Raw genomic sequence first — 28,000 nt, forward strand, 5'->3', positions numbered from 1 at the left:
ATGCTAACGGACAACATGGCAGCCATGTTCTACATCAGCAAGCAGGGAAGAGCGCGCTCCTCCACCGTGTGCCAGGAGGCTATCCATCTGTGGAACTTCTGCGTGAAGCACGCCATCCACCTCGAGGATTCCCATCTTCCGGGAGCCTGGAACGCCCTGGCAGATCACCTCACTAGATCTTTCTCCTCTCACCACGAGTTGTCCCTTCACCCAGAGGTGACCAGATACGTCTTCCAGAGGTTGGGGGTCTCCCCAGGTAGACCTGTTCACAACCAGGCCAAACAGGAAATGTAAACAATTTTGCTCGCTGTGCAGACACAGTCCGGGCACCTTCTCAGACGTCTTCCTGCTTCCACGGACAGAGTTCCTATTTTATGCATTTCCTCCAGTTCCTCTGGTGTACCAGGTCCTTCTGAAAGTCAAGTGGGACAAGGCAAGGGTTATTCTTATAGCCTTCGCGTGGCTGCGCCAACGCTGGCTTGACACACTACTCGACTTGTCAGTGGCGCCCTGGCTGCTGCTCCCACCCCTCCCGGACCTGCTCTGACCAGATCACAGCTGCTTACTCCATCAAGTGGAAGCTCCATGGTTGAACCCGGAGGAACAGGCCTGTTCAGAGCAAGTTCACCAGGTTTTGCTAGGTAGTAGGAAGCCGTCTACTAGAACTATTTACCTGGCCAAGTCTAAGCATTTCTCAGTATGGTCTTCCCAACAAGGTCTTTGGCTGACTCGGTCTTCCCTCCAGTCTGTGCTGGAATACCTGCTCCATCAGAAACAACAAGGCCTGGCCCTTGCTTTCATCAAGGTACACTTAGCAACGATCTTGGCCTTCCACACTCCGGTGAGCGGTAGGTGGGTCTTCTCACATGAGATGTCCATTTGCTTCCTTAAAGGGTTAAAAATACTTTACCCTCAAAGTTGCAAACCAATTCCACCATGGGACCTAAACCTGATCCTGTCAAGACTCTCAGGCCTTCCCTTTGAACTGCTAGCATCAAGTCCTCTGCTGTACCTCTCCTGGAAGGTTGCCTCCCTGGTGGCAATTACCTTGGCCAGAGGAGTCTCGGCAATCAGGACCCTTACGTCAAAACCACCGAACATGGTGCTCTTCAAGGACAAGGTTCAACTACGCTCCCACCCAGCATTTCTTCTAAAGGTGGTCTCGTAGTTCCACAATAACCAGGCTATTTTCTGCCAGTTTTCTTCCCGAAACTGCACAGGAATTCAGAGGAGCGGTGTCTTTACTCATTGGACATTAGATGTGCCCCAGCCTTCTACATTGAGAAGACCAAGCCATTCCGTAAATCCATGCAACTCTTTGTGGCAATAGCAGATAGGATGAAAGGCCTACCAGTTTCAGCCCAGAGAATCTCATTTTGGATAACCTCCTGTATTCATGCAGTTAGTTTAGTGGTTCTAGTTAGTGTTAGTTGTCAGTACAGAATTAGATGATCGTGAGAGGTTTGAATTTTTTGCTCTCCCTTTCTCCTCCATTTTTTCTAGGGAACTTGTTTGGCCGGGGTGGGCAGGCCTGGTTCACCAGGTTTCAAATGATGCCTCTTGTCGGGAGACTATCCAGATCAGCAACAGCCACTCTAAGTGTATCCTGTGTTTGGGGGAGTCCCATATCTCCCAGACATGTCACTCGTGCCTGGCTCTGAAATCTAGAGTTTGGAAGCAGGTCGCAGGGAGAGTTCCAGCTTCAGAAGCTTCAATTGGGTCTTCCAAGCCAGGTCAGTAGACATACACCAGCACATCTGTCTCCAGACTGATCCAGTGCCCCTCCGACCTCAGCTAAGGTCTTCCCTAAGAGGGGGAAGACTTCAGAGGACTCAGTGAGGGTCCAAAGAGGAGGAGTTTGGTCTCCCACCGCAAGAAGCCAGCTCCCAAAAGGCCCCAATCTCCTGCTAAGTCTATGGTGTTAGAGACCTTGAACTCTCAACTGCGCCCCTAATCCCTGCACCTCCTTCACTCCTGACTCCTGCACCCACATGGGGAAACTGACCTGGATGCCCAAAGCAGCTGGCATTGCTGCTCGCTCCTCCCCGGACTGCTGCTCCTCTGTCCCGCAGACCCGTAGGAAGCTGTGAGGGGGGAGCGAGAAGCAGCATCAGGGCTCCCTGCATCCAGGTGACTTTCCCTGCCTGGGCTGCGTAAGGAGAGGGCAGGAGAGCAGCAGCTCCTGATGCCTCACAGCCCAGCTCAGGTGGGGAACGTGACCTGGATGCAGGGAGCCCTGGTGTGTGTGCTGGGGGGACTGTGTGTGTGAGAGCATGTGGGTAAAAACAGCTAACAAAAGCCAAAGCATGCTCCCACTAAAAGGGAACCAACCATCATACTCTCATCCTTCACATTTCTCATATGAACTATCAGGCCTTGAATTAAATTTTTGTATGAAATTGGGGCGAATTTAAAAACTGTTTAAAATGTTTTAAAAATTAAAAAAATATGAAAAACTTTAATACATTTTATTTAGTGTCATTATTCATACTAGTCTCGCTAGTCCTTCCCCCCCCCCCCACCTCCCAGGCAGAGGGGCAAAGAGACTAGGATCAGGACCAGCTGTGCCCCCAAAAGACCAGGCCAACCCTCCAAATTGGACCAGACCCACATCCCTCCCTAGACCAGGGGCGCTCATGGGGGGATGGGGCAGGGGGCACTGGGTCTCCCCCAGGGGCGCTGGTGGGGGGATGGGGTGAAGGGACTCCAGTTGCTCTGCAGGGCCCAGGCCGAGAGGGCTTACCTGGAGCAAGGAGCGCCCACTGGTTCGGGTGTCCGTCCACTGGGGGCCGGTGCCACCTCCTGCCCAGCATAGTCCAGGACCCCCACGCTTCCTGGCCTCTGCTTTTGAATAAAGGCAGGGCTGGGTCGGGCGGGGGGGGGGGGGGGGAGCTGTATGCTCAACACCCTCCCACCAGCGCTGCCCCAGGGCTGGCAGGGGCCCAAGAGCCCAGGGAGGAGGCAGGGGGGCCGCACCACGGGGGAGCCAGAAACCCCAGGGCCCGCCGCCTAGCCTCCCCCTCTCCTCCTTCCCACTCGCTCCACCAAGTGGTACAAGCCTCTGGGGGGAGGAGGTGGGGTGGGGCCAGAGCAGAGCCACAGCAGCTGAGGGCTTCTCTCTACCCCTGTCTGGCCAAGAGGAGCAAGTGAGCAGGGGGGAGCTGGGCCAGGTGGAGAGGAACCAGCGCTGTGGCTGCTTGGCCGCAGCGTGCAAGTGGAGCACCGGGCCAGTGCGTGGCGCCCTCTTTGGCAGGCTGCCCTGTGCATCATTGCAGGAACCCATGCTCTGACAAAGATCCTCGCCCACATCAGGAATGGTGGCATCAGTCCTGGGTACCACCCCCTCTCCTGTATGCCCCCCCAATATGGCCATGCTGGGCTCCTTGGGCAGCGAATTGGCAGCAATTTGCCAGACCTCTCGCTCCACTGCACCAGGAAATTAGGGTCAAACATTCTCCTCCACCAAATCCCCAACATGAGGAGGCCTTTGAAGAACAGAAGGCTAGGGAGGAAAAGAGAGGCTACCTCTCAAACCCCTGTTTTCTCTTTATCTCCAGAGAAGGTCCTGCCTCCCCCACCATGATTTCTGCCAATTCCAGGCCCTTGTGGAGAGGGTGGCAGACACCCTCCAGAGATACGTTGTGAGGCGGTTAAGACTCAAACACAAGCTCCTCAGCATTCTGCAGTGGGCAGCACTCACCTGGATTGCACTACCCATTAATGAAATGCTCCTGGATCCAGCAAAGACTGTGTGGCAAATTCTGCCACCATCCCACCACGTTGCAAACGGGCAGATAAGCAATATGTTCCCCCCAGGGACTCAGAATTTGTCCCCCCGCTTCCCCACCACTACTATCTCCTTCCCTGGTGGTGGATGCTGTAAACAAGTGGGATAAACAGCATTACTCCCGGTCTACCCCTTAATATAAGGACCAGAAGTCAGACCTTTATGACCAAAAGGCCTACTCATCCACGACCTTCCGATTTCGGATGGGAAAATGTAAGGCAGTCACAGCCAAGTCCGACATTACAAGTTTGCAACCTTTACTGAACATCTTCCACAGGTAGAGTGACCAGATGTCCCGATTTTATAGGGACAGTCCCAATTTGGGGGTCTTTTTCTTATATAGGCTCCTATTACCCCCCACCCCTGTTCCGATTTTTCACACTTGCTGTCTGGTCACTCTATCCACGGGGGAGGGATAGCTCAGTGGTTTGAGTATTGGCCTGCTAAACCCAGGGTTGTGAGTTCAGTCCTTGAGGGGGCCATTTAGGGAACTGGGATAATAATCTGTCTGGGGATTGGTCCTGCTTTGAGCAGGGGGTTGGACTAGATGACCTCCTGAGGTCCCTTCCAACCCTGATATTCTATGAATGCTTCCAGGCCATCATAAAGGAAGTTAATTATTAGACAGAACAGAGGTTCCAAACCACACCCTGCCCAAACAGCTCTGTCTGAAACAAAAGAATGTGTGCTCTGCTTCATTTGCATTTAAGCAGTAAACAGAGTCCTCAAGCACAAAGGAAGTTCCAACAGGTGGGGAAACCAGGAGGAGACATCCTCCCCTGGAGACTTTTTGACTCCTGAATCACAGGTGGAAATGTTGTCTAAGAGGGGCCTGACACTATAAAAATGTAGGAGACACCCAAGGCACCCCTCCTCCTTCTATCTATGACCTCACCCAAAGTTCTTACCTACAGCACTGATAGATTTCCATCCAGTCTATTCTTCAGCCAGTATTTTTCCCTAAACCACATAAATCTCAGCTAATGTGAAGGGAATTCTCCCGCTATGTGATGGGCATTGGCCTTTGGCTGGATAGGACCAAGCAATTTTGGAAATCACCTAGATTCTGTCTTCATCGCAGAAGGATCAAAGGGGTCCATGATCTCTTCACAGAGATGGTTGAGATGGATTTCTGAGTATCTTACTGCTTGCTATGATGGAGCTGGTGCCTTTCCTCTCCAAATGATTACAGCACACTCGACCTGGTCACAGGCAGTTTCCACAGCGTTACTCAAACACATTCTAGTGCCTGAGATCTGGAGAACTGCTACATGGGCTTTAGTGTACACATCTTCTAAACACTATGCCTTGGTCCACACCCTCAGATCTCTCGTGGTGTTTGGTTTTGCTGTTCTGTCTTCAGTCTTAAACTTGATTCCGAAGCCCCCTTCTCCCTGTGAGGATACTGCTCGGGAGTCACCTGAAGTGGAGCACCCATGGGGACACTACTCAAAGAAAAGGTTACTCACCTTGTGCACTAACTGGCTCTTTGAGGCGTGTGTCCGTATGGCTGCTCCACTGCCTGCCCTCCTTCCCCTCTGCTTTGGACTGTTTTTGTTGGATGTTTGGATAGAGAAGTTGCTGATGGCAGTTGGCCTACACAGCCCTCGGAGCGCAGTTGTATAGAGCGTATGAGCGGACTGAACAGATTCTAATGGAAAATTTCCAGACAAGGCCTCAAGAGGCGCATACGAACCTGAAGTGGAGCACCTATAGGGGGCCTGTGATGGGGTGTTCATAGCACATCAGCCTAGAAGGGGTTAATGAGACCAATTATCTGGATAGGCCACAGCTGAGGGGAATTAGCTGGCCTAAGTAATCCCTAAATAATGCTCCACCCCAGATGGGAAGGAGCAGGCGGGGTAAGCTAAAGCCAGGAAGCTGGCCGTGGAATGGGGCTGCAGTGAGGAGTCTGTAGCCACTCTGGACAGTCGAGAGGGAAAGAAGGAAATTAGGTGGCAGGGTGCAGGAAAAGGTGGCAAGGTTTAAGGGGGTGCAGACCTTGGCTGCTGATCAGAGGGTCCCTAAGCTGGAACCCAGAGTAGACAGCAGGCCCAGGTTCCCCTACCAGCCACTGGGGAAGAGGCCTGGTCCAGGCAGGTGAAGGGGTGATGGCCATCTTGGAGGAAGAGACTTTGATACCTCAGAAAGGGAAACACACACGACCTGCCCGGAGGGCCAAGCCACGACGACAGAGCACCCTGGCAGAAGAGGGTGAGAGAGAGAGGAGGCAGCAGGAGTGTGGTGACCAGCAGAAGGGGGTGTCAGACCTGGAAAAAGCTAATCCCCAGTGCGGACAGGAGGAGGCGCCCTAGCGGTGAGAGCATCCTGTGGGGCAGGGAGACATCTCGAAGAACCACAGCCCCTGTCCAAGGTGTAACCTCGTCTTCCTTTTCCCTGACACCCACAGACGCTTCAGGAGCTCGTGGGCGGCTGGGTTCTTGTTGGGCCAGGTACTTTAGAACCAGTCTGGCCAGCTCTCAGGGTGCAGTCCTGGAGCTGGTGCCATTCAGGATGGGAGAATGCTTGGAATGCATTACTCAGTTTCAGAGCTGCCCTGCATGTGAATACCAAGGAAGGTAGAGGAGAGTTTCAATCTAAGGGATGAAATTGAGCTGCCAAGGGGTCAGAAGGGAAGGGTGGGTGTGGTGGTGGTTGCATTGCAGTGCTACGCAACTGTGCCAAGCTGGAGGGGCCCGTTGGCTCTGGACAAGTGTGTATGGCGACAACACCATTGCCATGCTGAAGAGCAAACACCGGGCTGGTGAGAAGAGGCAAAGGCAGATCCCTCCCTGGGTTGGTGCTGGGAGGCTGCAGGGAGGGGCAGGTTATCCTGTTCAACCCCACGCCCGCCCCCTCACTGATCCCTGGCAAACAACAGCTCTGGGCCTGGCAGACACACATGCTGGCTGGGCCTTGGGTTTCTGGCCTTTGGAGCTGAGCTGCTCCATGACCCATGGCCCCTTAGGTTGTGGCCAGGCTTGAATGGGCCACTGTGCTTCACCACTTGGTAATGAACCTGCTGGTGAATTCCAGCCTTGGAGTGTGGCTTGGTGCAGGGCTCCAGCATTGCCCGCGGGTGGCACTGGGCTCTGGCTCATGATGAGCCACAAACTCCATGTCCGGTCTGCACCCGAATTCCCAGCTGCCTTATCAACATGAGACCAAGTCCCAATGCGGCTGGCTCCATGACGAGGTGGCTGTGCTGAGTCCCATGCAACCCCAGCCTGCAACGTGTTTGCCCCCATTCCAGCTGTTGATGGCAGCCATCCCAGCAGCTGCCCCAGGGCTGATCCCCCAGAGGGCAGAAGGCTCCATGCTGTGCAGGGCAAACTACAATGGGGCAAATGGTGGGTGAGCCTGTCTCAGGCCCATAGCCCTCAATTTCTTTGCCCTGCCCTCCCCACCCCTCCACGCCCGGAAGAAGATGTGTTCCAGTCCCCTCATCTCTGTTTCTTAATCGGAGTTTCCTCAGGTGAGTGCTTGTAGGCCTAAGGGGCCAGCGGGCCGTATTATTGACTGCGTTTCAGCTAAGTGAAGTTTGGCAACTGCATTGTGTTGCTGCTACAATAAAAGATGGGTAACCCTGGTAAGAAAGTGTCTGCAGAGAGGGGCCTCTGCAGGGAGCCCTACAAAGTGGGGACGCAGGGGTCGATGCTGGAGTTTCCATGCCAGACCCTGCCTACCTGTCCAGAGAGGAAAGAGTCCTTTCGAACTGAGGGAGAGGAGAAAGCTGCTTTTAGAGCACAAGAGAGTGTGGATGGGCTGCCCAGAGCTGGAAGGTTCCTCCAGAGCCCAGAAGCAACCTTAGAAGGACTGTCCAGGGACTGCAACGCTACTGCAGGGTCCAGGGGAACTCCTAGGGCTTGTCTACCTTCGAAACGGTACAGCAGCGGCAGCACCGCAGCTGCGCCATGGTAGCTCGTCCGTGTGGACACTCATCACAGCGACGGGGGGGGGGGGGGTCTCCCTTTGGCGCCATTAATCCACCTCCCCGAGAGGTGGTAGCTAGGTCGGCAGAAGAATTCATCCATTGACCTAGCTCTGGCCATGTCTATGCTACAAAATTATGTTGACCTAAGTTATGTCGGCACACAGGCACTGCAGTCATTAAATCGCTTGTGTGGGCGCACGCTTGGCTCCTTGGGCCGGCGGGGTGTGTCCTCACCAGGGGCGCTGGTGTTGATGGTATCGTCAGTGTGGGGCACTGTGGGACAGCTCCTGAAAGCCAGTAACCGTGACATAAGCAACGCAACCTCTACACCAACACTGCATCGACCTAGCTAGGGCGACCACGACTGTCTGCCGCTCGGGAAGGTGGGGTTACAAAATCGGCGTAGAGAGGAACTTACGTCAGCGGGAGCCAAATTTGAGTGAAGATGCTTCGCAGCTACGCACAAGGTTAGGTCGATGTAAGCTGTCCTTTCGTCACCCCTAACCTTGTAGTGTAGATCAGGCCTCTGTTTACACCAGTGGTGCTGGAACCGGGGGGGCGGGGGCAGGGCCCTCCCACTTTTTGAAAGTGGGGGGGCCTGGCCCATCCACTTTTCACTAGGGCGGACAGACCCTGCCCCCTTCCCCTCTTCCCCCCGAGACCCCACCCTCCCGCCAAGCCAGCCGGGGAGCCGCAGCGAACCCTCCACCTGCCTGCAGTGCAGAGAGGCTTGAGAGCAGCCCCCGGCCGTGTCCCTGCTCCCCCCGGTAGGTGGAGGGTCCATGACTCCGCAACAGCTTCCCACAGCTGCCCGCACAGCTCTCCTCAACCCAGCTCTGGCTGGGGGTGGGACCCTCAGAACCGCAGCCCGGCCACGGCAAGAGCCAGGTGGGCAGCTGTGGTGAGCCTGGGTCCCTCCACCTGCCCTGGGCAGGGGGTCTGGAGGGCGGGCAGTAGGCTGTTTTTGCCACCCCACCCCACCCTGTGTGTGTGTGGGGGGGGTTCCCCAGCCCCGCTCCAGCTTCCAGCTTGGCTGGGAGTGGGGTCTGAGGGGCAGGGGTGGGGACCCCTGGCCCCCTCACTTTTGGGAGGACTCCGGCGCCCTTGGTCTACACGGGGGGGTAGGTCTACCTAACTACGGCACACAGGGGTGTGGATTTTTCATATCCCTGAGCAACGTAGCTGGGTCAATTTAACTTTGGATTGTAGAGCTGGCTCTACGTTGACAGGCAACAGGGTTGTGAGCCCCATCTCTGTTAAAGCTGATAAGGCCTTTTGTTTTCCTTGGCCGATGTATGCACAATACTGGTGGAAGGGGAGCTGATGTGGTTTTTATCACATCTGGATTTTGCAATTGGAAAAATGCCCTTTCTCTGGGCAAAGGCTTAATCCGATATGAATGCAATGGCTGCTTGGACTGCAGCAAGGAAAAGCGAATCTGTTGCTATTTCTACATTTCTGTGACTATCAGGATCCAGACACCCCAAGGGGAGAACAGGGGAATCTAAAACCCCAAAGAATGTGCAATTTAATCTACTGGCTGCATGCGTTGTGTGTAAATCTGTCAGGTCAAGTCTCTTATGAAGGCTTGTAATGTTCTGACCCGAAGGTCATTATGAGATGTGTACAGACTGCATTTGTGTATGGAACCCTTCTGCCCATTCAGTATCTAGGGGTTCCGTTTCAATAACACCAGTATTGGTCCTGCCATGAGGGCAGGGGAGTGGACTCGATGACCTCTCGAGGTCCCTTCCAGTCCTAGAATCTATGAATCTATAACACAATGCAAAACTGGCTCGAGCCCCCACCCAGTGACCTGGGACAATTACATACCACCCCCCGGGCGCCTCTAAGAGGCAAAACTTCCCCTCTCACAAGCGCGGAGTCTGAGTGTAGCAGAAAATGTTTAATAACATGAGGTAAACGACATCAGCATTAAATTGGGAAAACACCACAAACAGGATTAATAACACAAACCATCAGCAAAAGACCCACCCCCAAAGTCCCACACCCCAAAAGTCTCTGTCCCTGGTCAGTGCAGCCCCAGAGTTGAAAAGTTTATCTGCAGAGTCTTACCTGACCCCATCCCCAGCCTGGGGAGAAATGGGGGGGGAGAAAGGGGCACGTGGGGTATTAAGGGGCACCTTACATGGTCCGAGGCCGACTGCCCCGCCTCTCCATGGGGTTCTGCTGCAGCCTTCACCACCAGCTGCTCCGCTCCTCCAGCCGTCCTGTGAGCCGCTCCAGCCATCCCACAAACTGCTCCGCTCGCCATCCCGTGGGCCACACCAACCGTCCCACAAACTGCTCTGCTCTGCCAGCCGCTTAGCAATAAATCTTCAGGCTCCCCTACTAGTTAACACAGCACTCAGCTCTTAGTGATTTCAGCTTGTAGTAAGGGAGCCCCAGTGCTGGTGCACCATTGGCCCAAAGCGAATTCAGCTCAGCAGCCTGTAACTAGACTCTTAATGGAATCAAAATTAGCTCTGCTATTCAATAACACAATGCAAGAGAGAGGAGACAGTGCAATTGGTGTTTCAGGCTCTCAAAAGGGGCCCATACCATCAAGTACAAACACCTGTCCCCAGCCTCTCTCCATTCACTGGGAGTTGGAACCCATGCTCCTTGTCTAGCAAGTGCTATTTAGTTAATGGTGAATCTCTCTGTCATACAACAGTTCCACTGGCGTTGATTCACATAATCAGGGTAACATCAATTTATTCTTCCTGCCCCAATAACAGAGAAACTGGGGATCCTACATCAGCCAGAGTAACCACTTTCGGTTGCTGTGGGCTCATGCTAGGCGGGTGGGTGTGTGCCTATGCAAACAAGATCAGCCCCTGAAGTTCTTTTCCACACTTGCCATAATTCACCACCAGATGTCAGGGTAGAGCTCATCCTGACTCTGCTTACATGTATATGTAACACTCATAATTTGTGCTGCAACATTCAGCTCCACCTCACTACAGGCAGGGAGGGGCCGCCTTCCCCTCCAGAGACTAGCTCCTAGTAACTAGCATTGTAAGACCCAGGAAAAGACAATGGTGGGCTATTAAAGTTAATGGGAAAACACTGCAACAGCTTGAAATTGGAAAAGAAAGCCCCAGTCTTGGAAAACTAAGAAAGGAGGGATTTTTTCCCACCCTGAATAACCATGAATGACTGTGCCAAGAGAAGGAGAAAAAAACCTTTTCCAAACAGGCTCTTCGGCCCCTAGAAACTTGAGGAAACTCCAAGATTTGATGTGGCAGATCCAGCATACAAAACATTGACAAATTTTATGATTTCAGTTTACTCACTTGCTCAATAACATTACTGAATTATGAATGTGATGCTTATTTTAATCAACTTTTTTTCAGGTGCTACAATTGCTGCTTTTGTCTCATCCTCACGAATGGTAAGAAACAGTATTTTAAAACCTTAGCAAAAATTATCCAGTTTGCTGTGATAAACGAGTTGCTTCTGAGAGGATATCACGAGATCATAAACTTCAGAGACTAAGGCCAGATCTACACTACAGACCTATATCGGTTTAACGACGTCACTTACTTACACTAACCTGAGTGACTTAGTTATACTGACCTAGCCGCCGTGTAGACAGCGCGATGTCAACGGGAGAGCGGCTACTGTCAACATAGCTACTGTCTCTGGGGAGGTGGATTAACTATGCTGTCAGCGTAGGAACAGCTTCACTTGAGCGCTGCAGCTGTGCTGATGCAGCATTTTAAGTGTAGACCTACTCTAAACAGTTCATCGGGAATTTTCTTCCATCTGCATAGATTTACTGCAGGACAAGAACCAAAATTCAAGGATGCGCTGAAAACCGCTCTGAAAAATGCAAAGTACATTTCTGTTGAGATTCAGAATGAAATAATTGATATGAGGATAGTTTTGAAAGATATTGTTGAAAATGGTGGTGTCCAGTTCTTCTGCCTGCCATGTGACATGACAAGGGATGCTGTGAATATAGAAAATTTCCCACCATTGTATGCTACTCTGTTGATGGCAAAGCCAAGGACTTATTGGACTAGCCCCATTGCATGGCCTCACTGCTGAAGATCTCTCACAATAAATTTTGAAAGACCTCCACTGAGTCTTGACCCTCAAAATACTTTGTTCTTGCTCTGATGGTGCCAAAGTTATGTCCAGGTGCAAAGGAAGGGCACAAATGCTTTTGCAAGAGAAATTAAACAAGCAAATACCTGACACTCACTGCTTGACTCACCAGTTACATCTGGTGGTTACTCGTGTGTGGGAAGAAAGAACTCAGCAGTGCCAAATATGTTCTAAAATTGTAACTCTATACAAATTATTTTCACAGACCCAAGGTGAGTCTTCTGTACATAGGCAGCACCTGCAAAAACTCATGGAAACAAGCTGGACTGGTCACTTGAAAACCTTGGGAATAATTTTCAATAATTGGGAAGAGATTCAGAGTTTTCTGTCAACATTTGTGAGTGGATATGTCCATTGAAGCAAGAGGGCTGTTGGCAGTTACAGAATCATCCAAATTCTTGTTCTTAGCTGAGGTTATGAGAATGATTTTAAAAGATTTTGCTCCTGTGAACGTTTACCTTCTAAAGGACCCAATGTGCCTTGCTAATGTAGGTGAATTGATAACTTGCCTGTGAAGAACTTCAACAAAAGAGACATTTGAAGATTTTTTCTGAGATTTCACCCAAGCACCGTTTTGAAAGATGCATGTGATGAAGCATCAATATTAAGAAGTGCCACCCAAAAAGCCACGGTACTGCTCCCAAAATGTCAAGATTTCATAGTCATTGAGCACTTACCAGGATTCCAAAGCGTTAATGGGCATCAGTGGTCCCAGATTTCTCAGGAATTGATTGATGAAACCACTGGTGATTTTCTGAGGAGAACTCCATGTTATACAAAAGCTTGTCAGCAACCTATTCCACCAGCTCTCCAGACGTCTTGAAATTGGAATCACTGTGTGCTTGCTCGGATTAGATATTGAGAAGGTGAAAGCTGAAATGCCTTTATTTAAACCGCTGATAGATACGAGAAATTGCAAAGCATTTGAAGAAGTTTGAGCTGTTGCCAAGGAATTAAAGGAGGCTTTCCCATGGCATTTTAAAAATGTCTGTAGTAGTCTTGTTGTTTGGAGCATCAACTGTAGCTTTTAACGTTTCCTTTTCTTGTTTGAAAATAATGTTATCACACCAAAGGATGAGCATGACCCATGAAAGAAAGGGAAGCCTATTTGTCCTGTCATATGAAAATGCTTTTACTTCAGAACTGACCCTGGATGTCTTTGTGGAAGAACTCAGACACCATTATCCAAGAAATTGTCAGGTTTCGCTTTATGACCAGTGTTTGTTACATATGTTATTTTCATGACCAGCACTTTCATGTTAAGATCTATAGTTCTGAATCTTTGAATTATTTGAATGCTTGAATATTTCTTATACTGAACAAGTGCATAAATACGTATCTTGTTTTTTGTACGCAGTTTTGTTGTAGATGTGTTGATCCCAGGATATTAGAGAGACAAGGTGGGTGAGGTAATATCACGTATTGGACCAACTTCTGTTGGTGAGAGAGACAAGCTTTCAAGCCACACAGAGCTCTTCTTCAGGTCTGGGAACCCCAACAGAAGGTGGTCCAATAAAAGATATTTCCATCTTCTCTTTTGGTTTTTCTCATCTCATAAAAATAAAATTTAAAAAACCACTTTTTTTTTTAAACCAAGTACAATAACTTCTGCCCCGAGGTGCTGGAACAATTGGTATACAGGGGGTGCTGAGAGCCATTGAACCAAACTGTAAACCCTGTATATGATGGGAACCACTTCAAGTCAGGGGCTTGGCAGCATCCCTAGTTCCAGCACCGATGCGTCTGCCCCTAGGAGTGAGATGGCTCTAGGGAGGTTACAAAGTGGCAGAGGTGCTGGAGGGATGAGCAGAGATCTATTTCATTTGGGCACCGTGGCTGGGATGAAATGGCCCCTAGTGCTGGGATGCTCCTTTTCCTGGGGACAGAGCGCCCAGTATCCGAGTCCCTCCTTGTGCTGGGAGCTAGGAAGTCGCCACTGGTCCTTTCCCTAACCCAAAAAGATGTTCTGGCCAAGCCAGGTGGGCAGGGGCTAGATAGAATCATTGGCTGTGCAAGGGAGTCCTGAAATGGGAGCTGAAGGTTCCACCCAGAGCAGCTGAGCCGGGATCTCCTCACTGTCTCAGGGCCCGTGTGATCTGCCTTAGATCCCCACTGTCCAGCCCCAGACACACAAGCCCTGCTCCCCCATGGACTGCTCTTAGCTTACTCCCCCCCTCTGTCTGCCTGTGACCTGGGCCCTGCAGTGATCACAATCAATACCAGGCCTCCTGGAGCCCAAGCGGGGAGAAAAGCATTAACCCAGCCCCATGGAGTGTACTGGGCTCCCACCGTGTTCCAGGGACTGAGCACTGGCTGCTCCCCCCAACACACACACAAGGGAATGGTCAACGCAAGAGGAAGGCAGCTCATTCGGAACAGATACAAGATCAGTTTTCATTCAGCGTGTGATTTGCCGGCCGTGCAATGGGGTCGAGGCCGAGAATGTCACACCATTCCCTGACAGACTGGACATTTGTATGGATAACGGGAGTATCCGGAGTTAACAGCTCTGCTGACAGTTTGGGAAAGAAAAAAGAAAACCTCCTGCTGCTGAGTTTGACACAAGACCTTCATAGGGGTAGATTATCCCCCAGCTGTTACTGCAGGGCTCAGACACCTGCCGCTGCAGCAGCTGGTGCTGGGCTCTGCTAACGTGGGGATCCTGGGCTAAATGGACCTCAACTCCAATCCAGTCCAGCAGCCCCTGTGTTCTGACAGCCCCCCACCCCCGTTCTCCCTTGCAGTACAGCTAGGTCTGCGCTGTGATGAATGCAGGTGAATCCATGCTGCTGGAAACACAAACCCTCAGGCTCCCTAGGACCTTGCCCATGCTGGCTGGTGTTACCCATCTGCCTGCCTAGCCCTTGAGCTGGAAACACCACAGCTCAGTTACCCAGGAAATGGGATCCCCACCTCCTCTCCCCGAGTCTTGCAAGCTAGCAGTCTGCCTGGCTAGCCCGGGGCACTTCTCACAACCCCAGGACATCCTGTCACAGCAGTTCGGTCTGGCTAACTCTCTCGAAAGAGTCTGTCACTGGGCCGCGCCTGGCATCCTGGCACGCTAAGGGCATGGTGATTTCCTGTCTCTGCACTATGGGGCACTGAGGGTACCCAACAGCTGATCCCAAACCCGGCTTCCTGCCTAGCCGGACCAACGCACAGCCCTTGTCTCCCCCAGGGCTCGGTCTGCCTCACAACCATAGACTGAAGGGAGGGGAGGGTCAGTCCTGTCCAGGGTTGCCAACTTTCTAATTGCACAAAACCGAACACCCTAGCCCTACCCCTTCCCCAAGGCCATGCCCCCCTTCCCCGAGCACCTGACCCCCGCTTGCTACATTGCCTCTCCCCAACCCTCACTCACTTTCACTGGGCTGGGGTGCGGGGAGGGCTCTAACTGGGAGTGGGGGCTCTGGGGTGGGGCTCAGAATGAGGGGTTTGGGGTGCAGGAGGGGGCTCCAGACTGGGGCAGAGGGGTTCAGGGTGTGGGCTGGGGCTCTGGGCTGGGGCAAGGAGTCGGAGAGTGGGGCAGGGGTGGGGGATGAGGGGTTTGGAGTACAGGAGGGAGCTCTGTGTTGGGGGGTGGGCTTGGGGTTGGGGCGTGGGCTTACCTCCAGTGGCTCTCAGTCAGCGGCACAGTGGGGGCATTAAGGCTGGCTTCCTACCTGTCCTGACTCCGCGCTGCGCCCTGGCAGTGGTCAGCAAGTCTGGGTCCTAGGCGGAGGCACAGCAGGCAACTCTGCACTGCTCTCGCCCACAGGCACTGCCCCCGCAGCTCCCGGGGGGGCAGCACATGGAGTCAGGACAGGTAGGGACTAGCCTGCCTTCGCTCTGCTGTCAGGGTCCGTTCAAAAACCAGCGGCCTGGTCCCCCTCGTCCTGTCCCACAGCGCAGTTGAGACATCAAGAAGGCAGGGAGCTGGCCCAAGTGTGCAGCCAGCTAGCAGCAGAGCTGGGGCCAGAACCAGGCGTCCTGGCTGCCAGCCCCCCACCCCCGGCTGGGAAAGAGCCCAGCAGTCATTGCGCGGGGTCTTATGGCTGCAGCAGGCAGCCCCAGTGGTGCTGGGTGCTGCATAGACTGAGAGATGGGCCCTGCGTGGGGAGCTCCCCCAGCAGCTGGGCAGAGGGGGGCTGACCTCCACCCAGCAGGCCCAAGGCCTGGCCTTCAACCACGTGACTCATTTGGCCGGGAGGCCCAGGCCCAGCATGCGCGGCCTGTGTTTGGCCAAGGGCCATCGCGCCCCCCCGGTGCGCGCTCCCCAACCAGGGGGCGGGTCTGAGTGCGCTGATCCCGCCCACCCCCGTTCTCATTGGCTCCCAGCCGCAGAGAACTCCTGCGCCCACCGGCCGCTCCCGGCGGCTGTGAGAGTCGGCTGGCCAATCATTGAGCGGGATGAGGGCGGAGCCTGCGCTTGAGCCGGCAGGGAGCGGGCTGGCTGGGCCGAGAGCTCAGGTAGGTAGGTAGGGCCGGGTTAGAGGGCGGAGCAGCTTCACAAGGGGCTGGGGGTCGGAGCTGTAACTGGGGGCTCAGGCTATGGGGTGCAGGATCAGAGAGGGCTGGGGGTCGGAGCTGTAACTGGGGGCTCAGGCTATGGGGTGCAGGATCAGAGAGGGCTGGGGGTTGGAGCTGTAGCTGGGGTTATGGGGGCAGGTTCACAAGGGGCTGGGGGTCGGAGCTGTAACTGGGGGCTCAGGCTATGGGGTGCAGGATCAGAGAGGGCTGGGGGTCGGAGCTGTAACTGGGGGCTCAGGCTATGGGGTGCAGGATCAGAGAGGGCTGGGGGTCGGAGCTGTAGCTGGGGTTATGGGGGGCAGGTTCACAAGGGGCTGGGGGTCAGAGCTGTAGCTTTGGGGCTGGGGTTATGGGGGTCAGAATCAGAGAGGACTGCGGGTCGGAGCTGTAGTTCTAGTACTGGGGTTATAGAGGGCAGATTCAGAAGGGGCTGGGGCTATCGGGTGCAGGATCAGAGAAGACTGAGGGTTGGAGCTGTAGCTGGGGGCATTACTGGGACAGCTGACCCTAGGAACTGGGAATACGGGGGGCAGGTTTGGAAGGGTGTGAAGGGTGGAGCTGCAGTTGCTTTGGGAGGCTTGGTCATGGTGGAAACTGGGCCACTGGCAGCCCCTTTCCAGTTTCTGGAGACAGCACCGACCCCTGGAGTTCAAGGCTGCAGCTGGGACCCAGGTGCCCGGGGAGGCTGCCCCCAGCCACAAGCCTGTGTAGCCCATGAAGAAGTGCTCCCTGGTTGGAGTGCCATCTCCCCCAGTTACACCCACGTCCTGTTAGCGTCACCCCAGCCTTGTCTGGGCTACGCCTAATCCAGGCCTTGGCTCAGGCAGACTCTGGAGGCAGCAAGCTGGACCTAGAGTGCACTGTGACCCCAGGAGCCTCGTGGCCGGATCGGACAGGCTGTCCCCCAGCCCTGCCCTCTAGGGCATCTTGCAGAGAAGGGACCAGGTGATGGGGTTGCCTGCCGTAGCAGGGCCTGGACTTGATGCCCCAAGAGGTCCCTTCTGCCTCTAGGTCCTGTGACCCCCAACTGGATTCCAGGGGCTACATCGTGGCTGCCCCAGCCGAGTCCCACTGGTGGGAGAGCCTCTGCCTCAGGCCTGAGCCCTGATCTGAGCTGGGGGGATCATGCTCTGTAGGGCCAGCCACAGAGTGGGCTTTCAGCTGAACGGGCCTGTTCCCGGCTGTCGGTGAGCTCATGGGTTCAGCTCTTGGTTCAACCCCTGGTCATGGCTGGACAGACATGGCCCTGGGATGTGACACTATGTGTGTTCTCTTCCTCCTGGACCTGGATATGATGGGCACAGGGGGCAGATTTGAGGGAGATCACACACACCCCAATGGAGGAGGAGCTGGGGGCCAAGGCAGGCATGGATGGTGCTGTACAGTGAGGCAAGCCCTGCCCAGAGGAGCTAGTGCTGTACACTACGCAGCATCGTGCCAGGACCCCTGTGGCCTGGGTGGGGCAGTGGTGCGGCATTCAATGCAGGTGCCATGAAGTCAGGAGTGGGTGAAGGAGATTAAAGAGTGTGGGCAGGGAATAGAGAGGGTGTGAGGGGCCTGGAGCTGGGTTGTATTTGTGCAGAGTCTGAAAAGCAAGCTGGACGCAGAAGAAGCTGCTCTACAGCTGGGGTTAGATTGAACTGGAGCAGAGCTGAGGTGAGATTGGGGGGGTGGCCGAGGGGAAGGGAGGCTGTGGTAGCTGAGAGGGACCCAGAGGTTTATCGAGTGGGAAGGATGTGGGAGAGAAAAGCCCCAAGACTTGGTTACAAGCTGGACAGAGGGGCTGAGCCCTTTGGGGTGGGGGAGCCAATAGTAAAAGAGTGGGGGCAACCAGAGGCACTAAATGCAACTGGGGAGGAGGTGGCTAGTGAAGCGGGCAGGGGTCAGACATTGGGTGGGTGGGTGAATGTTGGCAGTTGGTAGAGACACCTCCCCCTCTCCTTCTGCCCCCTCCCCATCCTGTGCTGAGGTAGTCCACCTTCGGCAGAGGGGGGAGTGTGGTTCCTGCTGTGTGGCCACCAGGGTGAACACATGTCTGGGGGTCAAAGCTGTGGGCCCCTGGCTTTTAAAAACAATTCCCTTGTTGGCAGATCATTATTGTCCTGTTGCGCCATCTGAGAGGCCAGGGTGCAGGTTCGAGGCTGGGGCTCCTGGGCACTGGATGGACCAGTGTGCAGCAGTGGGTCCAAGTGAGTCACCCCCCCCAAGCCACTGCCTCCTGAGCCAGTGCACTGCCGGAGCGCTTCGCTTTGGAGCCCAGGGAAAGGAACTGGGCTTGTGCCCTTTGCTCCTGCTCATTGGGGGATACAGAAGCGCTGGGAGAGTTGGAGACAGACAGACGCACGCTCTCTCGCTCACTTCTTGCACTAGACATTCAGTTCCAGTTTAGCCTGGTGGGTTCCATGGGCGAGCAGGCAGCTGGCCGGGCTCGCTAACCTAGCCGTCAAAGGCAGAACGAATTCCAGCAGCTGGGACCTGAACTGAGATAGCGTCAGATTGGCAATGAGGCACAGATATTTGCCAGGGAGGAGGATTGGCATTGGGACAACTTCCCCGGGGAAGAGCTGGTTTCGCCATCACCCAGAGGTGGGATGTGTGTGAGAGCCCCATCCCTCAGCCGGCAGTTCTGGGTCCATGCAGGAGTCCCTGGGTGGGGTCTGCAGCTAGGTGAGAAAGGTCCCTTCTGGCTGAGGTAGCGAGATCTTTGTCACTGTTTAAATCTCTCACTGAACTTTCCAAACCTGGGAACCTAAATCTGGGTCCTGGTCCAGGCACTGCCAGGAGTGGCCTGGTGGTTGCTGCCCCTTTGTGGGTCCCCGCAGATGTTTCTCCTACTCCAGGCTGGGAGTGAGGCAGGGCTCAGCTATGCCAGTCCAGGCCGGGTGTGCAGATGTGTGAGACATGCTGTCCAGTGGCACAGAAGGTGCCAGCTCTGCTCTTCTCCATCCCATGTCACAGCAGGGCTCTAGCACCACTCACCCAGCTTCTCCGTCTCTGGCAGAGACCTCCTAGCATGCCTAGCATGCCTTACCGATGCCTCCTATGGGGAGCACTGCTACCTGCAGCTTAAGGTGCTGTGGGGTGTGTGTGGGGGGGGGAGGGATGGGTGGGACAGTGGGGCTGGATCCTCCTGCAGAGTCTTGAGGGGCAGTGGCCTGCAGAGTCCAGGCTGCAGCTCTTACCCCTGTGATGGTTCTTGGGATGCCCAGGAATGAGTCACTTTGGAACCCCCGGCCTCCAGCCAGAGGAAGTCTTTGTGCTTAAGTGGGTGTCAGCTCCCTGCCACCTCCAGTCTGTTAGCCCCCAGGCAGCCCTTCCTTTGCCTTGCAGATTAACAATAGGTGCACCGCAGTCCCAGAGCCCCTGTGAAGCATTCCCCTGTAGTGCCTAGCCCCCGTCCACTGAACACGGAGACTTGGCAGGTCAGCTGTCCAAGGGACAGCGCACACCAGCTGGGATGGTTCAGCATCGTGTCTAACATCACAGGGCTGAGTTCCAGTTCGGGTGAGAACAGGCGTACAGGTCGTAACGAAGAGCGAGAGCTAAGAGCTAGCGAGCGAGGATGATGGAAATGGGAAGGTGACACAAGACAAAAGCGTAACACGATGCTTAGAGACTAAACTTCACTTATTTAACCATGTGTTCAATGCATATACACAACTCCTTCAATATCAGCCATCCCCCCCACCTGCAAGGATTCTGAGGAGCGGGATGACATCGCCTTCCATTGGAAACCTCCCATGATGTCATTGCTGGGTAAACGCCATTAAGTGGTGTGCTTGGTGTAGTGAGTTTGTCAGGCTGTTGGAACCGTGAACCCTTTGCCTGCTGGTACCAGTGGGGCTGGTAGCAAAGTGGGCAAAGCAGCAAGTGGGCAGAGCTTGGCTGCCGTGTGGCAGCGTGGCTGTGCTCTGCTGAGTCGGGAGTTCCATTTCTGGGGCGAGAATTGGATCAATGAGCAGGTGTGTCTACAGCAGAGACAGACGCTCAGTGTCCCATCCCACCTGCTTGTTTGCTTGGTCTGTCCAGGCTGTCCGAGCCTCTGGCTATTGCCCCAGTTGGGGAGCAGGGAGACAATGGAGGGGGGCAACTCTGTGGCAGGAGGGAGGTGCGGGGGGTAGGGCAACTCTGTGGGAGAAGTGGACATACCCTTGGCAGGGTAAGGTAGAGGGGGAGGCGGGTGGGGTGGGAGAGGCAGTGGTGGGGCACCCTGACTGTGGAAGTCCAGCTCTGTCCAGCGTCACTCTGCCCTGACAGTCGGTCTGCCTCGCTGTCTCTGCTTCCAGGCTTTACCAAATGCATCCTGGTGGGGCATGACTGGGGCGGCACCATCGCGTGGAAGTTCGCCATGAATCACCCCAACATGGTGGAGAAGCTCATTATCATGAATGCCACCAACCCGGCCGTGCTTAAAGGTGATGCTCTGACCTGCAGGGGTGCTGGGCTCCCCCCACGAGGGTCAGTGGCAGGTCCAGGGTGGAGGAGGCTGGTTCTTGCAGCACAGGCGGCTGTAGTGCCTGCCAGCAGCACGGAGGTTTCGAGCAGGTGACAGTAGCACTCCTTGGGGTGGGGAGACGAAGGCTCTTGGGGTCTCTACATTGTGGCTGGGGCTCCCAACCCGTCCCGCCCCCCCACAGGGGCTGCAGGCTCTCCGAGCACCAGGCCAGCCCAAGCGAGCTCTGAAATGACATCACTGGCACATGCCGCGTGACTTTCGCTCCTGTCTCTGGTGGGAGCCCTGAGCGTTCCAGGGGGCCCCGGGGTAGGAGGCCCTCCAGCCTCAGCATGTCGGTGTCTGCCTTTCTGCCCACCCGCTGCAGAGTACGGAGGAGGCCACCCCTGCCAGCTGCTGCGCTCCAGCTACATAGTCATGTTCCAGCTGCAGAGGCTGCCTGAACTGCTCTTGTCTTTGGGTGACTTCCAGGTGGGAGCGGGGAGGTGGGAGCAGGGAGTGGGGCTAGTTGGCTGGGGGAGCTGGGGATCCGGGGAGGAGGGGGGTGGGTGAGGTGGGAGCAGGGAGTGGGGCTAGTTGGCTGGGGGAGCTGGGGATCCGGGGAGGAGGGGGGTGGGTGAGGTGGGAGCAGGGAGTGGGGCTAGTTGGCTGGGGGAGCTGGGGATCCGGGGAGGAGGGGGGTGGGGGAGGTGGGAGCAGGGAGTGGGGCTAGTTGGCTGGGGGAGCTGGGGATCCGGGGAGGAGGGGGGTGGGTGAGGTGGGAGTGGGGAGTTGGGGGTGGGGGAGGTGGGAGCAGGGAGTGGGGCTAGTTGGCTGGGGGAGCTGGGGATCCGGGGAGGAGGGGGGTGGGTGAGGTGGGAGTTGGGGGTGGGGGAGGTGGGAGCAGGGAGTGGGGCTAGTTGGCTGGGGGAGCTGGGGATCCGGGGAGGAGGGGGGTGGGTGAGGTGGGAGTGGGGAGTTGGGGGTGGGGGAGGTGGGAGCAGGGAGTGGGGCTAGTTGGCTGGGGGAGCTGGGGATCCGGGGAGGAGGGGGGTGGGTGAGGTGGGAGTGGGGAGTTGGGGGTGGGGGGTGGGGGAGGTGGGAGCAGGGAGTGGGGCTAGTTGGCTGGGGGAGCTGGGGATCCGGGGAGGAGGGGGGTGGGAAGGGACCTGGCAGCCGTGGCTCAGCTTAATTAGGATTCCAAATGTGCCCATTTATAGAACTGCCCCTTCGCTCTCCCTGGGTGTAGCCACCTCTGGGGAGGGATGTGGCACCTGGTAACCACCCACTATGCAGCATGTTAGGGCTGAAGGGCAGGGTGGAATGGCCCCAGTGGGAGTTTAACCCTGACTTGGGAAAGCTGCCAGGGGATCGTTAATGACTGCAGACATTTACAGCTCTGGTGTGCAGCTCCTTCAGCACCCCATACAGCCCTGCTGGGGTATTGGGATCGGCACTGACTCCTGAGGTGAGGGCCCAGCACCTTGGGGCCAGCACAGTGCAGGGGGAGAAAACCTGCCTACTGAGTGGTGACTGGCACTGCGTCCGGCACTCCCTTGCCTTTCAGCTTGGGGGGTAAAACAGAGGCCCTAACCCCACTGGCACTTGTTAAAGATCTCGGGTGCTTTTTGCAAGGGTGCTGGTCTGGCTGAATTCTGGGATTATACCCACCTAGGGAATTCAATTCTGTCCATCTCCCCACCCCGCTGCTTTCTTTTGGATGCACCAGTTGAGCTCCCTCTCCTCCTCCTGTCCCAGTGGCTAGGTTCCACCCCAGCAGTGGCTGCATGTCAGTGGTGGGTGGAAATCTAATCTACCATTTTTTGTGTGTGTATTAACCATGGCCCTGTAAGTCAGAGGGACAGTGGCTGCTTTGTAAACGGGAAACACCCATGCTAATTAGGGATCATCCCGTTCCTAATGGCTGCAGTAATAAACTGCTGGTTAATTAGCAGGTGCGGAGGATAGAGATTAATGGGAAGGGGCTGGGAGTAGCTAGAAGGAGGGGCAGGAGTGACACCATGGAATTCATGCTGGATAAAGGTCGCTCCTACAGCAGGGTTGGGAAGGGAGAACTAGTCAGCCCTACATTAAATGGGGGAGAAGCTAGGAACCGGTAATGCAGCTAGAGAGCATGGGATTGGGGGATCCCAGCGAGCGGGGCGGGAATGAGTATCAATTAATTTGGCAGCTGATAATATCCCAACAGACCTGAAGTGAAGGGGGGAACAATGGGCATGACCCTCCCAGGATGGGGCCACAGACTGTGTTGTGGGGGTGGAGGGGGGGCTGGGATAAAAGCTACTGACTGCCTTTGGGGCAGTAATTACTGGAACTGCTGCAGGAGCAGCTAAATAGCAATCCAATGACCTCTGCTTTGGAGGGAGCTGAGCTTTATACTAAAGGACCCTGGCCCTTTGGAGCAAGGTGCTTTGTTCTGGGCTGCCTAGAGCCAGACTTCAGGAGAAAGGTGGGAAAGTCAAACCCATGAAAGAAAATAATTAGCTGGTGGAACTCACTGCTATGGGAAGTCATTGAGGCCTGAACTTAGTGAGGTTCAAACTTAGTGATGATTCTCTGGGTAAGGAAGAGAGCCAGAGTTGTTAGGTTATGACCAAAACCAAAGGCAAAACACCATGTTGGCCAGGAGATCGACAGTCCTGCTTCAGAGCCTGGGAGGAGACCTTGTGGGGACTGGGGGTGAGTTCTTACCCCTTCCTCTCTAGCAGCTGGCACTAGCCCTGTCCGAGATGGGATCCTGGGCTAGATGGGGTGTGTGGCTGATCCAGGTTGGTGATGCCCATGTCCCCTCCTCCCCATCTGTGTCTGTCCTGTCCATGCCTGATCTGGAGGCAGGAGCTCAGCAGTGTGACCACCTCTCTCTACATCCTCCAGGACTCACTGAGGAGATGTATTTTAGGGTCCCTCATTATTCTGGGATTCTCCCCTGGGATTCGGGATGCTCTGTCATGGGGAGGGTCAGGACTCGGCCCTCTCTACACACACTGTTTGGGCCACCACCGGGGAGACAGCCCTTGCTTGATCAAAGCCACGTGGGGGTAGGGTGACCAGACATCCCGATATTGTCCCTACAAATTGTCCCGATATCTGCCGGCAGCGCTTTTTTATTTTGCTCCCCCCATGTGTCCCAATTTTTTCTTTCCCTCACCTGGTCCCCCTAGGTGGGGGTTCTAGAGCAGTGCTTCTCAACGACCAGTGCTAGGACCAGCACCAGTCCCTGAGATCTCCCTGACACGTTTGGAAGACAGCAAGCTTGTTCCTGGTACGAAAAAGGTTGAGCAGCACTGTTCTAGGAGAAGCAGCATGAGCATGCGAGGGGCCCATTCTGGGATAGAGGAGACGGAATAGGTCAGTTTCCTCTGTGGAGGCCGCTGACTCCAGGCTAAGCCTGCAGGCTAGGAAGAATGGGGGGCAATTTTGGGGAGCACCCCCACCTGTCCCAGTAGCCGGGCAGGGTCATCTCTGGGAGAGGGAGCCCCCATACGCCAGGCTTTTGACACTAGCTGGAACTCTTTCTGCATTTCATGGGGGCTCCCCATCCCTGCCGTGGGGATCAGGCTCACCGGGCTCTGTAGGGAGCTAAGATTTGGGGCATGACAGTCTGTTGGCCAGGAGCCAGGCCCCCACCCCTTTGGCTTGCCAGGCTCCAGATCCGAGCCATCCCTGCGGAGGGATTAGGCTACCTGGCTCTGGATGGAGCATGATGGTTTGTCTGCCGGGAGCCGCTCACCAGGCCCCAGATCTGAGCTGTCCCTGACCCCGGCAATGTCTGTCCTGAGGCAGCTGTTGAAGGACACTTTGGGAGGCAGGAAGGGAGGAATCCAGAACCCTGAGCGGCGCCTGACGACACAGGAGCTGGAGGCCTACATGTTCAGCTTCTCCAAGCCCGGAGCGCTGACGCCACCCCTCGATTACTACAGGAACATGCTCAGGTAGGGCCCCTGCCCCTCCATGGAGCTCACCCCAGTGCAGCACACTGAACCCAGTGAGTTGCCCCTCTGATGCTGGGGAGCTGGGACGGGTGAGGGCACACGTGCTGGGCTGGGAGGAGCAGGAGGGGGAAGTGGCTGCTGCAGCCCCACCGGCTGCCCGAAATGAGTGGAGGGGCTAGTGGGTGGCAGCCCCGAGGCAGGGAAGGGAAGTGCTGGGGCTTGCACAGGACTGTAGGATCCCATTCCACCCCGTGCTTCCCTGACACTGCCGAGAGCCAAGGGCCGGGGGATCTGTCTGCACTGGGAGCTGCTGCCCCTCTCTGCTCCCAGAACCAAATCTGTGGTGTAGGCGCCCCTGGCAGAGTCTGGTGCTGCCAGGCAGGGCCGGCTCCAGGGTTTTGGCCGCCCCAAGCAGCCAAAAAAAAAAGCCGCGATTGCCATCTGCGGCGGCAATTCGGTGGAAGGTCCTTCGCTCCGAGCGGGAGTGAGGGACCGTCCGCCGAATTGCCGCCGAATAGCTGGACCTGCCGCCCCTCTCCGGAGTGGCCGCCCCAAGCACCTGCTTGCCAAGCTGGTGCCTGGAGCCGGCCCTGCTGCCAGGGGTAACTATGGGCATGTTGACACTACAAACTTAGGTTGACCTATGTTAGGTTGACTTACAGCCACTGCAGATTCGTATCCACACTACCCTCCTTACCAGCACGATTCCACCGACTTAAGTGGTGCAGTGCAGGAGGCTGAGAGCCAGGGCTCTCAGCTCTGTGCGTGGCTGCCCCCCACCCTTCCCTGGGCTCTCAACTCCCAGATACCCACTGCTGGGAGCCCTGATGCCCCTCCCCCCCACGGCTCCCCACGGGGAACTCCGCACCCAGAGCCTGGGCGGCTGCCAGGCTCCTGATGGGGAGCCAGGAACTGGGAGTCCGAGGGCAGCCGGGCTCTAGCTGGAGCCCTACACCCACCCCAGGGTGACAGCCTGAACTGTGAGCTCGGCTCTAAGAGGGAGCCGTGAAATTAACAAAAATGACATCCAATAGCTGATGTTGGATGACACGGACGCTGTGTCACCCTATCTACACTGACATAAGCCCTAAGCCTCTTGTGGAGGTGGAGTAGTTATGTCAGAGTAGTAGTGCACTTACATCAGCAGGAGCAAGGCTGTAGTGTTACTCCTGGGGAAATTCTGCGCCACTGCGTGTGCGCAGAATTCATGTTCCCTGCAGATTTCTTTGCTTCCCTGCAGAAAAATGATTTTCTGGCAGGGAAGCAAAGGGAAGCTCCAAGAGCAGTCATGCACCACTCCCTAGCTGTGCAGGTACATCATTTCAGGCATCCGGAGTAGCCAGTGGTGACGTAAATCACCATAGGGCTGGGAACACCCCGGCCAGTGGCTCCTACCCTGAGCTGGGATTAGCTGCTAGTCCCGGCTGCGCTGGAGGCAGGAGGGGACGGGACTTCCTCTTCCCCTGCAAGGAGTGCTGGGGCTGTGTCAGACCCACCCCCAGAAACCTCCCTCAGCTGCAGGAAGCTCAGCATCCTCCCCTGCTTCCGGCCCCCATCGTTCCTAAGCTGTGGGGACGGGGGGCAGTGTACAGGGAGCTGCTCTCCCATCCACTCAACCCCTGTGCATATGGACCTCCCATACCCAGACACCCCTGCCAAGCTTCACCCCGTACACCCAGAACCTCCATGCCCGAACCCCAACACCACTGAACCTCAACCCCTGCATCTGCAGCCCCCTGCACCCAGACCCCCTGCCTCCAATCACCCCCCACTGAGCTCTCTACACTCAAACCCCCATCCTGATGAGCCCCACCCCCTGCACCACCCTGAGCTCCCACATCCAGACCCCCAGGCCACTGACCCCCAACTAGCTGCACCCAGACCCCCGTGCTGGGCCCCAACCCCTTTCACCTGGAAGCCCCTGCAGAGTCCCATTGCACCCCCCCAATGAGCCTCTGTGCATCAGATTCCCTCATACCTAGACCCCACACTGAGCTGCCTGCATCCAGATTGTCCCACACAGAATCCAAAACCCCAACACTGAGCCCCTCCACACTTTGATCCTCCCTGGTTGAGCCTGCCTACCCCAGACCTGGTGTGCCTGGTGCAGAGGGCCAGGGCCCCAGTGTGTTTCTGGAGTAGGCCCAGGCCTTGTGCTGTATCAGGATTGGGTGCAGCCTCACCACTGAGTCTGTGTTCCTGGGGGTGGGGGTGGGGAGGCTGTAGGGTGATCTCCCATCTTCGTACAGCCATCGGCCTGTGCTCCCCACTGCCATGCTGGAGCCTCTGCATTTATTTATTGACAAATAAAACTTGCAGAATTAATTTTTTGGTGCAGAATGCCCTCAGGAGTAGTAGGGTGGACACTGATATAGCTAGGTCGATGTAAGGCAGCTTACGTCTACCTAACTGTGTAGTGTAGACCAGGCCTTAGTCAGGTGCTGCCAGGCCTGTGAGTGGCAAGACAAACCCCCAGGCTCTCGCTGGGGTAGCAGGTCTAACTATGGAGTTCTGGGAAGGAAGGTGCAGTCAGGCAGCTGCCCCAGAGGCTGTGCCACCCCCCATCAGCACTAAGGTAACCTGAACGCCCTCCCCCGTATTCCGCTTACCCTCCTGTCTTTGCCCACCATCCCTGTGCTGTGAGGGGGCTCTGTGCCCACTGCCCCGGGCAAGTGGTCACCTCTCTCTCCCCCTCCCTGCAGCAGGAGCTCCATGCAGTGCAAGGACGTGCTGGTGCCCACGCTGGTGATCTGGGGGGAGAAGGACGTGTACCTGGAGGCTGGGATGATCCCCCTCCTGGAGCAGTATGTGCGCAAGCGCTGCCGCGTGCGGCGCATCCCAGAGGCCAGCCACTTTGTCAGCGAGGACCAGCCCGACAAGGTCAATCAGCTGATCTGGAGCTTCCTGCGGGAGAGTGACTGAGCGGGGCTGGTGCCATGCCTGGGCCCCATTTACTGGCTTGGGTGTGGCAAGGCAGGGACCTGATCCTGGCAAACCAGCCCCGGACCCTCCACTGGGCCAAGCCCCCTCCCCCCCCCCCGCACTAATTGGTCTTGTGCCTGGGGTACCATCCCTCCAGCAGCAGGTCACCCCTCCAGATCCTGCCTGAGCCCTCCTGCAGAGAGGAGCCCTGAACTCCCAGGCGTATAGGTAGGGCCCTACCAAATTCACGGTCCATTTTGGTCAATTTCAGAGTCATAGGATTTAAAAAAAAAAAAAAATTCATGATTTCAGCTATTTGCATCAGGGTGTTGTAACTGTATGGGTCC

At 55.6% G+C, this 28,000-nt stretch overlaps 1 protein-coding gene across 1 annotated transcript; it reads left to right on the forward strand.

Annotated features, from left to right (window-relative positions):
* LOC135891985 (epoxide hydrolase 3-like) lies at positions 1-27,653 on the forward strand. The gene is made up of 5 exons (XM_065419667.1): positions 1-256; positions 20,633-20,761; positions 21,167-21,270; positions 24,583-24,731; positions 27,434-27,653. Exons 1-5 carry the CDS (start codon positions 1-3, stop codon positions 27,651-27,653), a joined length of 858 nt encoding a protein of 285 aa, XP_065275739.1.
* The last annotated feature ends 347 nt before the right edge of the window (positions 27,654-28,000 follow it).

Source organism: Emys orbicularis, chromosome 19, assembly GCF_028017835.1.
Source record: "Emys orbicularis isolate rEmyOrb1 chromosome 19, rEmyOrb1.hap1, whole genome shotgun sequence".
NCBI lineage: Eukaryota > Metazoa > Chordata > Testudines > Emydidae > Emys > Emys orbicularis.